General features: G+C 37.0%; 1 protein-coding gene across 1 annotated transcript; it reads left to right on the forward strand.

The window, feature by feature from the left end:
- The first annotated feature begins 216 nt into the window (after window positions 1–216).
- Window positions 217–14777, forward strand: LOC145122404 (F-box/FBD/LRR-repeat protein At1g13570-like). Its single transcript, XM_079058012.1, has 5 exons — window positions 217–351; window positions 461–692; window positions 13079–13872; window positions 14237–14407; window positions 14487–14777. Exons 1-5 carry the CDS (start codon window positions 217–219, stop codon window positions 14775–14777), a joined length of 1623 nt encoding a protein of 540 aa, XP_078914138.1.
- Window positions 14778–16350: the final 1573 nt, after the last annotated feature.

The raw sequence follows: 16350 nt of genomic DNA on the forward strand, positions 1-16350 counted from the left end.
GGCAAGGAAAATGGACGAGGCATATATTGTTCATGTTAAAAAAAAGGAATGTAGTTGCAGGCTATGGCAACTTAATGGATATGGTTGCCTACATTTGGTTGCCACTTTAGCCTATTTAAATATCACACCTGATAGGCCATATGTAGATCCAATGTACTTGGCTGCATTCTTCCATAATACTTAGAAACATTCAATCCATGGATGAATGGAAAAAACATGTGGCCTTTTACTGACTTGACACCCCCTTTGCCTCCATTGAAAAGACGTATGGCAGGCAGGCCAACCATAAAGAGAAGAAGGGATGCTTCTGAACGGATGGGAAATCACACTATTTCCAAGGCAGGGATGAAGGTTTCTTATAGAATGCAATGAAAAAGGTCACAATAAGGCTACTTGTAGTCAAGTTATAGGGTTATCCAAACAAAATAGGACAAAGAAACAAAAGATTATACCTACGTAGGAGTCTGTGAACGTTACAGAAGGGGTTTGGGATGATGAGGTAATGGTTGATGCAGGGGATGCATTGGAGACGACTGGTCGGGAAGAGAAAATGGTGGGAGTCAATGGACGCGTGGAAAGGGTCAAGGTCAATGCTCGTGTTCGTCAAGTTCAGCATGTAAGACCACCTAACAAAAGGAAGAAGTCGGAGAGAATCATTAAAATGAAGCTTGTTAAAAACGTGAGAGGTGAAGGTAGTAGTCCTGCAAGGGCCATGGATTTGGATTAGATAATGGTTTGGTATTTGTATTGAATGTGTGTTGCAATAAACGGACTAATGTATGTTATGTTGTTTTATGGTATGGTAAGTTAGTATATGCTATTTTAGATTAACTTACATACGTATTGGTATTTTGGTCTTTTCCATAACACAAATCTGTAGGGGTATTATGGGCATTTACATTAAGTTATCATGGAATTCGTATGTTACTCATGTGGATTAACTAAGAAATACGAGAATTGTAGCCACTGTAAAGGAGTTAGGACTTCAGGGTTATTTTAGTCATTTCCATTAAAAAAATATCGGGGTATTTTGGTCATTTAGGGTGGTTCAACCATTTACAATATTTAATCAAGTATGGGTATTTTCTTCATATAAATAAATTGACCATTTAGGATCAACTTGTGTCATTACTAAATATTATGAATGCGGGGGTAATTATGTCATTTTCTGTAACATGATAGTTGTAACATAATCCATTAAGCTATTCTTGTAACACGTTATATGCCTATTAATCCATTAACAATCAAACAAGGAAAAAGTGAACTGACAAGGAAACAAGAAACAATCCACTTTAGAAAAGTTTTTTTTCCAAAAAAGGGTTACAGACAAGGAGCATTATGCCTCGTATGCAAAGTTAATGTTTAATTTTTGCACTTTTCCCCAACTGCACCATTTGTGGTCCCTGTGTATCTGTTTAAAAAAAGTATATTCAATTTGCTTTGGCTTGTGGTCCCATCCCAGCGATGAAGATCCACATAATTGGGAACAAGTTACCAAAACATATATAATCCCCAAATGTTTCATTCGTTCATGCACAGACATAGAAACATGTGTACGATAAATTTTTTTAATAATAATATAAACCAACATTTCATCCATGGGTTTGTTTACATCACTTTTTCCTATTCCATAACCTATTACAAAGATCATCGACAAAAAACTTCATAAAAAAACGATGACCATCACCAGCCCAGGCAACACCACCACCAACTCTATGCACCAGCAACACAAACAATTACCAGCAACAAGCAACAAGCATCACCAGACACAAAATCTATTACTAATATCGACATTAAACAACTTAAATAACACACCAAAACACAAATCCAAGATAGAAATTCCTTAACCTACACAATTTTTTTTGTTTAACAACATGTACATGAACACACCCACAGTAGCAACACCAACAATCCCAAGAAAATACTTCATTTTCTTACGTTTGGTGTGCTCCAAGACCATCTTCACACACGAGCCTTGCAGAGAAACGAAATGATTCTTAAGATCAACAACGATATTAGAGATATACAGCTGACCAGAGCGAACGTCATCGACCTCACGGTTCATGGAATCCAAGTCTCGATTAACACCTTGTCGGAGCTCACACAACTAACCTTGGAAGTCCTCCCGTATGAAAGACAATTCCAACTGGGTTTGTAGTAGATTTATGGGCATGTCTTCGTTAGTTACACCATTGAAATGATTCTCCTCCATGTGACGGCGGTAGTTTGGAGACCAGCTGTGTTCTGCAGGTTCGAGCGAAGGCATTTTCCAATTTTGGAGTGAAGTTAAAGACGAGGTCGGGGTAATGAACTTTGCAGATGTGCCATTTTAGGGCAACAAAGACTTCAATTTATTCGGAGGCGCTTGAAAGTCGAAGCTTGCTCCCTACGATTCACATTCAATACGACGTCGTTTCGATTGTTGGGACGCTTTGAATTCTTGCCATGTCGTCGCTTACGTGTTATGCTATGCTTATGTGGCAACGTAAAACGGCTACAATATGTGAAAGGGATTATATTTGTAGGTAACAGATAATTCATTCCCTTATAAAGCCACAAAATAAGTTAAGTGACTAAATGGGTAAACCCTAGAAACATAATAGGGCATATATGTCATTTTCCCTAGTAGTGAATAGTAAACAAAAAATAAAAACCGATTCTAAGGAATATCTTTGAGCGGGAAAAAATAAAAGTGAGGACGTAGAAAATGACACTAGGCAGATTGAGGGTTTAAAATAATGATAAGTAGCATTTTTAAGAGTCTTTTATTAGAAGATGATATATATATATATATATATATATATATATATATATATATATATATATATAATTTTTTCTTTCACCCACTGTAAATACCACCCAACCCCAACATTATTTTTAACCCATTTCTTCATACTCTTTCCAAAAAACACTAACACACAATGTCATCATCTTCATCATCCGATTCAACGACGTTTATAGGGCTCATATTCAGCCCGACAGAGTATTGGCACAATGATTTGTTTGACGAATCAGATTATGATTCAGATATGTTCGTCGAGAGCGAGGATTCCGATGACGAGAATGATGTAGAATAGAACGATGATGACGATGAGGTCGATGCCGAGGACGGTGATTCCGAGTTACGTATTTTGGTTTTTTTTTTTTTAATTTGGATATTAATTATGTTTTCTAAGTTGTGGTTTTTTAATATTTGTTGTTTTCTAGTTGTTTTTTTTTTATTTTTAATATTGCTTATTTTAATGTATCTTTTAATGTTATTTTTAATTAATGAATTGGTTTTTATTTTTAATTAAATTTTATGTTTAATATTCATTTAAAAAAAATTATAAATCATCAAAATTAATTAATTTTATTAAAAAAGAAAAGAAAAAAAAAAGTAAAAGAAGTTTCCGCACACTCTCTTTTGATGAGGGAAAGACCTTTTGATTAGGGGTGTTCAAAACCGGATATCCGAAATTTCGGTTATCTGAAAATTTCGGATAGTACTTATTGACATCCGAATTCGTATCCGAAATTTCGGATATCCGAAATCCGGATATCCGAAATTTCGGATACGGATTTGGATATTAAACCGGATATCCGAAAATGTTGACCCTTCAAAAATATGTTGGATTACAAAATGAAGCATATTTCAGTTACTTTCTAGCTATAAATCAAATATTTTTCACTTCATTTAGTTCATTTAAGGTTCGTAAATAAAAAAAAATAAAAAATTCCCTAGATCATACTAATTAACACAGGAAGTGAAATATATTAATTTATTGCTTATGATATGTATTTACGTTAGCACAAAACAGTTAAACAAATCAAACAAAAAATATATAATCAATATGTTTCACACATTAAAAGGTAGACAGAGTAACATTACTTCATTGCATTAGATACTTTTAAAGGTTAAAATGTTGGCACTATTTAATTACATTTTTTAATATTCACATTTGTTTATCATTAAAATCTAATGTACTCAACTTGGCAGAAACATGACATGGAATTATAGATACATTTCACTGGAAAAAACATAAAATAAATTTAGTACCCAAAAATTCAAAAAAATAAAGTAATTAGCAGTGAAACATGTCCGATATAAGTTAATAAACAAATACACAAATGCCCAACTCTTCCCGAATATTTCTTTTTGAGATAAAAAAAATAATTGTAAAATTAAATATTTCGGATCTCGGATATCCAAAATATCCGAAAATTCAGAATATGACTATCCGTCTCCGAATCCGAAATACCGGATATCCGTAAATTCGGGTATCCGAAATTTCGGATAATTTCGGATCGGATTTTCGGATAATTTCGGATCGGATTTTTCGGATGGTGGTATTTTTGAACACCTCTACTTTTGATGATGGAAAGGAAAGCCCTAGTAAAGGTGACGTGGAAAAAATGAGGGGACACGCACCCTCTGGTCTTAAATATGATACCCAAGCCAAACCAGAAATGTAAACCCTAAGACGCCAATTCTTCGACATTTTCTCCATGATGGGTAAGTTTCTACTTCATAAACTTACATGTTTTTAATTCACCTAAAGTCCTGTGCGAAAGAGATTTCGTTTAGGATTTCTCTTGCTCATTCCATTAGGAAATGTAAACCCTGTTTTGGGTAGTCGTTGTCAATCATCAAGTGTCCACTAGAAAACAAAAATCAGGAAACCGATTTTCTGAATATTTATTACATTAGTTTGAATATGAAGGCTATAATCTTGTTTTTGCAAGTATGAAGGGTATATTATGTGGTGATGTAAGTTGTTTTAAGTTGGGTTTTGCCAGGGGAAGCCATTGATGCAACTAGAGAAATTTTATCCCTGTCAAATGCAATCAACCGATAGAGAGGTCAACCCCTGTATGATTTCGTGCCATGAGTCACACTTTTTCACACACAGGTGTCCCAGGTCAGCTTGTTTGGCATATTCCATCACTATATTCCTTTTGGATAGGCAAATAGCTGATATTGCTCTAGGTTCGACACTCTTACAACCATTAAATCATAAGAATTGCAAACAATACAGCTTCTATATCATGAGTTATGTTACCACACCTAAAAAGAAAATTTAAGATGAGTATTAGAAATGTGAAGTTGTTGAATTTTTTGATGCCTTCCTTTTCTTTGAAATAACTTAATCCCATTTTTTTTTCTTTTCTGAATCTAATGACAGAGAATTATAGAGTGGGGCTTGTAACTTGTGGTAACGAAGATAGTGTTGGATAAGATGTCTAAGTCCATAACTATTTCTGGTATGTACTTGACCCGACCCGGCATGGTCCATTTCGGTTGCATGGCATCATGCATTTGGATAGACTAAATGAGAGAAATAACACTTGTGGTTTATTAATATATTATAAGTTCTAATATATTATAAGTTCTAATATATTAATAGTATTATTTAATTAGTTTGATCAAGAATTAATTTAGAATTAATTAAGTGATCAAAAGATAACTAATTAAATATATGGGTAGATTATGTAAATCTTCCATATATTATATAGTGGGCTAAGAGGCTCCATGGATTATCAAGTTGGGTTCCACCCATAGCATGCTCCATGGATGCTCTATGGGAGTTACAAACCCATGGGTCATGGAAATGAAGAGTCATGACACATTAGGGTTTACATGGTGTAACCCTAGATGTGTCAACAATATATAAGAAACCCATTCTCCACCAAAATAGGCTACACATAAGAAACAAGAGGGCTAGAGACGATTTTGCAAGTGTAAGATTCTCTCAAAGTTTACTCCTTTGCATTTGGTGTTGTGTGAAGCATTTGAGGCATCACACTTGGGGTGCTAGGCTCACAAGGTTTCAAGGATCATAATAAACAACAAGGTAAGTTATTCTATCTTTCATTCAAGTTATAAATATTCCCCATGTATGCTAGATAGGAATATAACCTTGGAATTCAACTTTGCATGATTATTAGACAAACATAGATCCAAGGTTATTAGGGTTGCATGTACACTTAGGAAGTGTTAGAATTCTCAAAACCCATCAGTGGTATCAGAGCCTAGGTTTGTTTGTTGTTTTTTGTGTGCAAACAGCTTGAAAAAAATCGTTTTTCTGTTTTCTGCTCGTATGAAAGTTTGCACATTTGTTGCTGGAAATGGACTAGAAACATTACTCTAAACTGTTTTGATGTTTTAAAGCTTGTTTTAGATGGTGTAATGTTTATGCTAATCCATTTACAATGGCAATTATTAAAATTACAAGTTTTTTTAAGTGTAATTTTTTGATTCTTGAAAGTGTTCATATTCATGTTCTTGAACTTATGAAGATTAGATGATCATAGGAATTGTTTGTAACCTTCATGGTAGTTTAATTCATGATCATAATGTGTTTTAATGGAGTCCATAACTTGTCCTCAAGTTATGGAAAACCAAAAGTCTCACTTTTATTAAAGCCATTAAAAGAACACAAGAGTTATAAAAATGAAGAGTCTTCATTTTTATTACTCAATTAATTCATAAGTTATAAGAAATGAAAAGTTTTGGAAGTTTACAAAACTTGCCCTCAAGTTTTGGAACATGTAAAGTCTTGATTAAAACTTTAGTTCCAACCCTTAGAATTTTAAAAGTTAAAATTCAACCCTTATACTTTATAATATTATAAGTTACTAATATATATATGTATAACGTCAAGTCGTCTTACCGCTAGTACGCCTCATTCACGAAGCCGGTCTATAAGGGGGGTATAAGGTTGTTGCCTATAAAATGGCAACTTAATGGGTGTCCACTCTCACCCACCGCTTCCTTGATCCGTGGAGGGTCGTTAGCCGAACGGGTAAGACAAGGACTTATAAATTCTCATTAAAAGTATGATGAATATTATAAAGTAACTAAATGCTTTTATTAAATTCCCAATCTTAGTTACTTTAGGAAAATGTGAATAAGGTGCTAATCCATGAAATTACACTTTACACTTTGTTTAAGTCGTTGGTGGAGCGTGTGTGGTTAACCGGCACACTTACTTGGACTTAACAAGGTAGGTAAAGGGTGACTTAAGGTTTACCATAGCATCGGTGGAGCGTGTTTGGTTTACCGGCACATCGATTGAGTGATAAACCTTGAGGGTACTAAGTGATTTGCATGGTTACTTCACACCTCGTTTTGTGATCCTCGGTATCCCAGTCACAAAACTTGGAGGGCACACTCGAGATTGAAACATGCCTTTGAAAAGTTCATTGAATCTCAAAAGAATCTAGGAATTTCTAAGAACCAATTAAAAACCTAATATTTATATTTCGTTTTTCATGGTGGAAATTGGTGAATCGTCATTCACCTACCTTTCAAATATGTTATAGCTTGGATTACGGGATACCTCTTCTAAGTTATAATATATTGGATCCTAGCCTTAATATTTCATTTGGGTGTTTTATTAAGGACTCTCTTAATATCTAAACTAATCTTGTTCTCTTCTTTCAGATGTCTTCGAACAATGCTGCTTCTGGCTCTAATCCTAATGGCTCCTTTACCCTTATGAACTTGTGTGAGAAAGTCACTTTTGATGGATCCAACTTCAATGAATGGATCAGAAACGTCAGGATGATTACCCGCTACGAGGACAAAGAATATGTCATTGACAAGGAGCTTAAGGAGATTCATGAGACCACTGCAACTCCCCAGGAGATCGCTGACTTCCGGTCACATGAAAGGGATGCTACAAAAGTGGCATGCATCATGTTGGCCACCATGACAGCGGAACTCCAAAAGTCAAATGAGGACTTCTACCCTTTTGAAATGCACCAAGATCTGATGGAAAGATACCATCAAAGTGCACGACAAGAGAGGTATGAAATCATATGCTCTATCATAACAACCATGATGAAGGACGAGGAATCTGTCACGAGCCATATGCAGAAAATTCAAAGGTATGTGGATCGGTTGCTGAAGCTTAATGTGAGCTTCCCTGAGGAGCTTGCAATAGATATCATTTTGCACTCCTTACCATCGTGCTATGATCAATTCCGCATGGCATATCACATGAAGAAGGAAGAGGTCACACTCAACAAACTTCAGGGACTCCTCAAGACCGCAGAAACAGGTCTTAAGGGTAAGTCGGTTGTTAACACTCCTACTCCAAACTCCGCCCCGGTTTTGGCAATCGGGAAAGGTAGAGGGAAGAAGAGGAAGAGCTCTTCGAAGGGTACCAAGGCTAGGACCCTTGATGGCTCTTCTTCAAGTGGAACCAAGAAAGGTTTTGTCACTCCTTCTTCTGACCCTAAAGAGGCTGAATGCTTCTATTGCCATGAAAAGTCACATTAGAAGCGGAACTGCCCAAAGTACCAGCAAGATGTGAAGGATGGGAAAGTTAAACCCAACCATGCAGGTATTTACACTATCTTATCTAATAACTCACCCCATTCTAACTCTTGGGTCCTTGATACCGGTTGTGGTATTCATATCTGTTCTGATTTGTAGGGACTAAGAAGAAGTGAGAATGTGGAGCATGGAAGAATAAACTTAATCCTGGGGAATAGGAAAGCTTTACCTGTCACCAAGATTGGAGTTTATACTTTATCGCTAAGTAGTGGGTTTAGTTTAGATTTGAATAAATGTTGTTATTCGCCAGAAATGGCAAGAAATATTATTTCCTTTCATGCATTGTATAAACAAGGTTTCACCTTTTCATTTGCTAATGAAGTTGGTTCGACTAATGCTTTCTTTAATAATGTTCTTTATTTTAAAGCATTACCTTGTGATGGTGTGTATGAAACTGTATATGTGGTTGATAACTTAGGAAATAATGTATTGTGTATTGATTATGTTAATGATAATAACTTGGATAAAGCATCATTATGGCATTGTCGTCTTGGACATATAAGCAAGAAACGCATACCCAACTCCAAAAGGATGGAGTATTGGAGTCATTTGACCTAAAGTCAGATGATAGTTGCGAATCATGCTTACTTGGAAAAATGACAAAGTCACCCTTCACAGGTTCTTGTGAGAGGGGTGAAGGTTTGTTGGATCTTATACACACGGATGTGTGTGGGCCCTTCAAACATGCCACAAGGGATACTAATCGTTACTATTTGACTTTTACTGATGATTACAGTAGATATGGATATGTCTACTTAATCAAGCATAAGTCAGAGACTTTTGAGAGGTTTAAAGAGTTTAAACAGGAAGTCGAGAATCAATTGGGCAGGAACATTAAGATGCTTCGATCCGATCGAGGTGGTGAGTATCTTAGTTCAGAGTTCCTCGACTATCTTAGGGAATGTGGGATTGTCTCACAATTGACACCTCCCAGGACACCGCAGTTGAATGGTATAGCTGAGAGGCGTAATCGAACCTTGTTGGATATGGTTCGTTCCATGATGAGTCGAGCTTCACTACCAATCTCATTTTGGGGGTATGCCTTAGAGACTGCCGCCCATATCCTTAATCTAGTTCCCACAAAGAAAGTTGCCAAAACTCCTCATGAGATGTTGACTGGTAAAGTACCCAAACTAGACCACATTAAGATTTGGGGTTGCGAGGCTTTCGTGAGACGCGAGACTCATGATAAGCTCGAACCTCGAAGTGAGAGGTGTATTTTCATCGGCTACCCACAGAAATCCTTTGGTTACCTCTTCTACAGACCTAGTGAGAATGTGGTCTTTGTAGCTAGGAGGGCTTTCTTTCGAGAGAGAGAGTTCATAAGCCAAGGAGACAGTGGGAGGCAAGTTGAACTTGAATAAATTCAAGAGTCAAGTGGTGAAGGAACTTCAAACCCTAGCACTCAACTTGAGGAGGAAACTTCTGTTGAGCCAATTGACAAGTCTGTACCTCTAAGGCGTTCCACAAGGGTTAGGAATGCACCTGAGCATTACTATGGACTCCATATTACTGCGGAAGGTGATACACTTATCAGTGATGAGACACTGATAGGTCTGGATGAACCTAACAGTTACGCGGAAGCCATGGCAGGCCCTGAGTCAGCCAAGTGGAAAGAGGCAATGGACAGCGAGATACAGTCCATGTATGACAATCAAGTTTGGAACTTGGTTGAGAATGTACCAGGTCGTAAGACTGTAGGGTGCAAATGAATCTTCAAGAAGAAGACCGACATGGATGGTAATATACACACTTATAAGGCACGACTTGTTGCAAAGGGTTTCTCACAAACTCCGGGAGTTGATTATGATGAGACCTTTTCTCCAGTGGCCAAGATTAAGTCTATTAGGGTTCTGTTAGCCATAGCCGCATTTCATGACTATGAAATATGGCAAATGGATGTCAAAACCGCTTTCCTTAATGGAAAGTTGGCTGAGGATGTTTACATGAGTCAGCCAGAGGGTTTTGTCAACACAGAGTACCCTAATAGAGTGTGTAAGCTTGAGAAATCCATTTATGGGTTAAAGCAAGCACCTCGCAGATGGAATCTTTGCTTTGATGAGAAAGTCAAAGAATTTGGCTTTTCTAGGAGTGAAGATGAATCTTGTGTATATGTCAAGGCTAGTGGGAGTATAGTTAGCTTTTTGGTATTGTATGTGGATGACATACTACTCATAGGAAATGACATCCCAACTCTGCAGGAAGTTAAGTCCTGGCTTGGGAAGTGTTTCTCTATGAAGGACCTAGGAGAAGCTGCCTATATTATAGGGATAAGGATCTTGAGAGACCGGAGTAAAAGACTAACTGGACTTAGTCAGGGTACTTACTTGGATAAGGTGTTGAAGAGATTCGGCATGCATGACTCCAAGAAAGGAGAGTTACCCATCCAGAGTAATGCCAGATTGAGCAAGACACAAAGCCCTAGTACTGAGGCTGAGATAGCAGAAATGAGTCGAATACCTTATGCTTCGGCTGTAGGATCGATCATGTATGCTATGACGTGTACTCGACCTGATGTAGCCTTTGCTTTGAGCATGGTTAGCAGGTATCAGGGGAACCCTGGCAAGGCACACTGGACTGCGGTAAAGAATATCCTCAAGTACCTACGGAGGACTAAGGACTGGGTCCTTACCCTCGGTGGGAGTGAAGACTTGAGAGTTGTAGGGTATAGTGATGCTAGCTTTCAGACTGATAGGGATAATTTCCGCTCTCAGTCAGGCTGGGTCTTTACGTTAAACGGAGGAGCAATTTCTTGGAAGAGTTCCAAGCAAGAGACAGTGGCTGATTCAACTTGCGAATCAGAGTATATAGCAGCTAGCGAGGCAGCAAAGGAGGCGATATGGCTGAAGAACTTCATTGGAGACCTTGGAGTTGTACCAGCTATTAAAGAGCCAATGGAAATTTTCTGTGATAGTGCAGTTGCCTTAGTCAAGGAACCAAGGGATCATGGGAGATCCAGACACATCGACAGAAAATACCATTTCATCAGACATCGAATAGAAGAAGGACCCCTCGTGGCAAAGAGGGTATCATCGGATGAGAATCCAACAGATCCCCTCACGAAAGGACTGACTCGGGTTAAGCATCTCCAGCATGCTCGGAGCATAGGGCTGAAGGATGATATTAGATTTAGTTGTTAGATAACCTTGAAATTTGTAAAGTGTAATTGACATTAGATGATGAATAAAAGGTGTTTTATTTATGAGTAAAGTGTTGCTATCTCTTGTCGATCGTTTACTATATTTCTTTTGCAAGTTTTGACTTCCAGAATAATTATGTTTGGTATATCATATTATTCGAACCTCCACAGTCGGTCATATGTCGGAAGTAGGTATGAATCAAGACTGTCATGATTGGTTGCAGAGGTCTAAGTTGTTGGACATGGCTACAACACTCATGAGTGCTCATAAGTTCTGAGCATTGGACTCAACCCACGCTCACTGGAATCACTTCATGGAATTTATCTCGAGTGATCGTGAGACGGTAATATCATATAAGTCTTCAAACCTAGATATATGATTTGTTACTTATGAGTTGGTTATGCATTGATTGTACGAAAACGCATTGGTAACTCGATGTTATAAAACGTGCTCTTGTGTATAATTCAATGAGTAGTAGAACAAACATATGAGTCGAAGTTTATCTGTTCCTTCTTGGATTAGAAGCTTATATATGGGCCCCTCGATGATTTTGTTTTGACCTATGTACCGGGCCCGGTCAGAACTAAGTTGATGTGTTCAATTGAGTTCTATGTCAAACAAATCGGAAATCGGGAAACAAACTGTTGGACACAAAGTAAGACAATGTTCCATGTATTTGTCCGGCTGATATCTAGAACAGAGGATTATATGATCACTTATCTGAAATGGCGTATCATCATCTTCTCAGTTCCGAGAAACCTTGAAAAGAGCTACGATTGCTGATCGGTTACTGAAGTCATACTTGCAGTTATAGTTATTAGACTTATCCAAGTGGGAGACTGTTGGATAAGGTGTCTAAGTCCATAACTATTTTTGGTATGTACTTGACCCGACCCGCCATGGTCCATTTCGGTTGCATGGCATCATGCATTTGGATAGACTAAATGAGAGAAATAACACTTGTGGTTTATTAATATATTATAAGTTCTAATATATTAATAGTATTATTTAATTAGTTTGATCAAGAATTAATTTAGAATTAATTAAGTGATCAAAAGATAACTAATTAAATATATGGGTAGATTATGTAAATCTTCCATATATTATATAGTGGGCTAAGAGGCTCCATGGATTATCAAGTTGGGTTCCACCCATAGGATGCTCCATGGATGCTCCATGGGAGTTACAAACCCATGGGTCATAGAAATGAAGAGTCATGACACATTAGGGTTTACATGGTGTAACCCTAGGTGTGTCAACACTATATAAGAAACCCATTCTCCACCAAAATAGGCCACACATAAGAAATAAGAGGGCTAGAGCCGATTTTGCAAGTGTAAGATTCTATCAAAGTTTACTCCTTTGCATTTGGTGTTGTGTGAAGCATTTGAGTCATCACACTTGGGGTGCTAGGCTCACAAGGTTTCAAGGATCATAATCAACAACAAGATAAGTTATTCTATCTTTCATTCAAGTTAAAAATGTTCCCCATGTATGCTAGATAGGAATATAACCTTGGAATTCAACTTTGCATGATTATTAGACAAACATAGATCCAAGGTTATTAGGGTTGCATGTACACTTAGGAAGTGTTAGAATGCTCAAAACCCATTAGATAGAATCAGTAACTTGCCTGAACACTTGATCCACTCAATCTTAGAGCAGGTCCCGCTTGAAGAGGCTGTAAGGACAAGCATTATATCAAAAAAATGGAGGTACAAACGGACCAAAATGACAGCACTTGTTTTTGATGAGCAGTTCTCTAAAAAGTTTGCAAAAAATGGAGCTTTTGGTCATAATGGGTTTATAAGGATCATAAACAAAGTCTTGTTCTTTCACAAGAGTCCTACCTTGAAATTTCATATCCATATACCAAATATGTTTCTTGATAGCTTTGAAGAAGTTGATCATTGGGTGCTATTCTTATCAAGAAATGGTGTCAATGACCTCCTCCTTAACAATGCGAATCGACGCTATGAACTTCCTTCTTATTTGTTTTATTGTCTAGAATTGACAAAGTTAGAACTACACAAGTGTTGCTTTAAGCCACCACTTGAGTTTGAAGGATTTCTCAATCTTGAAGAACTCCGTCTGGAGGATATTGATTTTGGGGCAAGCTTGTATGGAACTAAGGTCAACCTACCACGGCTTAAGAAGTTGTGCCTCGTTAAATGCACAAATGTCTACAATTTCAACATTAAGGCTACAAAACTGCAACAATTGATTGTCCATGCTTGTCCTGATGCCATGTTGCTCCGGTTATTGGATATTCCGTGCCTTTTTTTGGTTTCTATTGCTTTTGAGAAACCCGTACAAGATTTTGTAGGAGTTGAAAAAATGAATTTGGCCACAATGTTGAGTAACTTGTCCAAAGTTGAATACTTTTATATCAACAGTCTTTTTCTTAAGGTATGATATAATGGAAAACCTTTTATGCTTAACCTTCGCTCCTCCTTAACTGGAGTTTATTGGGTATGTTAAAGAGAAATGGCACAAAAAGCACCCGGGGTACTAGGTTTGCCATATTGGGTTAGAAAACGCGATCTCAAAATCGTCAAAAAATCGAAAAACACAAAACAAAAATGAAAATGCAGTGTCAAAATTTAAAAACGTGAAAACATAGTGTCTTTTGTGCCATTGAATAAAATTGGAAAACGTGATGTTCGATTTAAAACAAAAAACAATGCACTTTCAAAATCAAAATAAAGAAAGTGAAAACAGAGTTTCTTTTGTGCTATTTTCCCTAAGTTAAAATCTTACTTTCATCTCACAGTTTTTGATTGCAGAAAAGATTCCAAAATTGCTTCCAGGTGCGATTAGTAGTTTAAAGCATCTGTGGTTGCTGGATATTCAACTTGGTGATTTGAATCAACTTCATGTTGTTATTTGTTTTCTTCGAAACTCACCTAATCTAGAAAACCTATTTGTTAGGCACTTTGATATGGTAAAGTGAAAAGTGTTAAAAGTATATATAATACAAGAGTTTGGAGCTAAACTGTGGTTGCATTTTTATGTTGTTTTAGGAGCCCCGAGTAGATGTGGGACCAGCTTCAGATCATTTAGAATCCCCAAACTGCTTGGACTCTACATTGGATCAGTTGAAAATTGTTAAGATGACATGTTTAAAAGGATCAAAACCGGAACTGCTTTTTATAAACCTTCTTCTTGCTCATTCCCCTTCTCTCCAGAAGTTTACCATTAAACCAAGTAGAGCTTCTGATGTTCAGAAAAGATATGACATTGCTAAAGAGGTTATGCAGTTCCCTCGAGCATCAGCAAAAGAAGAAATGTTTTGCTTGGATCCGGAACCATAATCATGTAAGAATCTTCTCTCCTTTAAAGTTTAAACACCCTCTTATTTATCCTATTTGCTTTTCTACCCTTACTTGCACAAAGTGCCTTGGTCCAGTTGAGTTGTCATAGCTTGAAGTCCTCGGTTTTTCATATTTTTATGTTTAAGTCCTTGAAATAAAACAAACACAAATTACAGTCCAACAAAGTTTGTTGCTTCATATTGTGTTTAAGCATAAGATTAAATAAAAAAAGGACCACTATATTGAAAGTTATAGTAAGGAACACGAGCTCCATCGACTAAAAACCTCCTACTAAAAATTCCTACTAATTGTTACTTGAATTTTTATTCCTTATGGTGCGTTTTAATATACTTGTAAATAGTTGTGTGCATGAAGAAGAAACTGATGATCTAGGATTTCTGTTATGCAGATCTGCAGTGACCATAGAAAATAACCACTATTTTGAAGAACAAAATGAAGCTGAAGCTGTGTTTGTGTATGTGTGTCAAATTACATGTGTTGAAACAGAAATAGTAAAGTTTACTGCTGTTTAAAGTATTGCGTATAATAGTACTGGAAAGTCGTTATTTTGACGAGAAGTTTCGTTAATCCTCATGTTAAGTAGCATATGCTCTAAGGACTTTTTAATGGAAGTAATTTGTATGTTACTGAATATGGAATGTTAGGGGATTACTATTCCTATTAGTTAATATTGAAGACAATCATCATTACTGTTAAAATCATAAAATCATAGTTGAAAGATTCTTGTCAAACATTGATCACCATTCTTTGCTCTTATTAAACACCAACACTTGTGTTGGGTTCACCTCCTCATGTCTCATCCTAATCTCCACCGTCAATGAGCGATGTAATAGTTTAGAAGATTTTCCAAGCAAAATGTTGTAATAAGGATGTTCTTCTCGACTTACCGGAGGTTAGGATTGTGGAAGAGTTCTTACCTTTTGAACTAGGAGGATCAGATGTCATATTGGGTGTAAAATGGTTGCAAACGCTTGGTGACATTACGGTAAATTGGTTGGAACTTTGAATGCAATACTGGGAAGGTGATCGGCTGGTCACAATCATTGGTGACCCAAGCTTATCAAAAACTATGGCCTCGTGTAAGACTCTTCACAAGTTAATACAACATGATGGGGAAGGATATTTTGTCCATGGTGCACACTCCTGTTGTGATTCATGGTCAGGTTATGAAGGTGTTGGAGGCTGTAACACCGCAAATTCCAAACAAAATTTTCATTTTAATATCATATAAATTTCATAAAACATTTCACAAAATCTCATTTGTTTAGTTTACAAGACACATCTCCATAATTGATTGATTAATAATCCAGGATCCTCAAAACATAACTCCTTCTCTGGTGTGTATATTCGAGCTGGTGCCTTCCAGCGATCCTGAGAAAATCCTGAAACACATGACACATAACACGGTAAGTACGAAGCTTAGTGAGTTCCCCAAAATACCACACACATCTCAGTAGCCTCTCATGCCTATACTCAGATAAGACCCTCCGGTCAATGTGTCTCAGTGGGACCCTCTGGTCCTTGAATTCAGGTGGACCCTCCGGTCCTAACT

This window comes from Lactuca virosa, chromosome 1 (assembly GCF_052849685.1).
Source record: "Lactuca virosa cultivar CGN04683 chromosome 1, Lactuca_virosa_CGN04683_v6, whole genome shotgun sequence".
Classification (NCBI taxonomy): Eukaryota; Viridiplantae; Streptophyta; class Magnoliopsida; order Asterales; family Asteraceae; genus Lactuca; species Lactuca virosa.

What these genes read in the sequence shown, in the direction of transcription:
- LOC145122404 (XM_079058012.1), top strand. Translation starts at nt 217, where the DNA reads ATGTGGCCTTTTACTGACTTGACACCCCCTTTGCCTCCATTGAAAAGA. An exon ending in TCAACAGTCTTTTTCTTAAG is followed by an intron (nt 13,873 to 14,236) that starts GTATGATATAAT and finishes TTCATCTCACAG; the next exon opens with TTTTTGATTGCAGAAAAGAT. An exon ending in TTGTTAGGCACTTTGATATG is followed by an intron (nt 14,408 to 14,486) that starts GTAAAGTGAAAA and finishes ATGTTGTTTTAG; the next exon opens with GAGCCCCGAGTAGATGTGGG.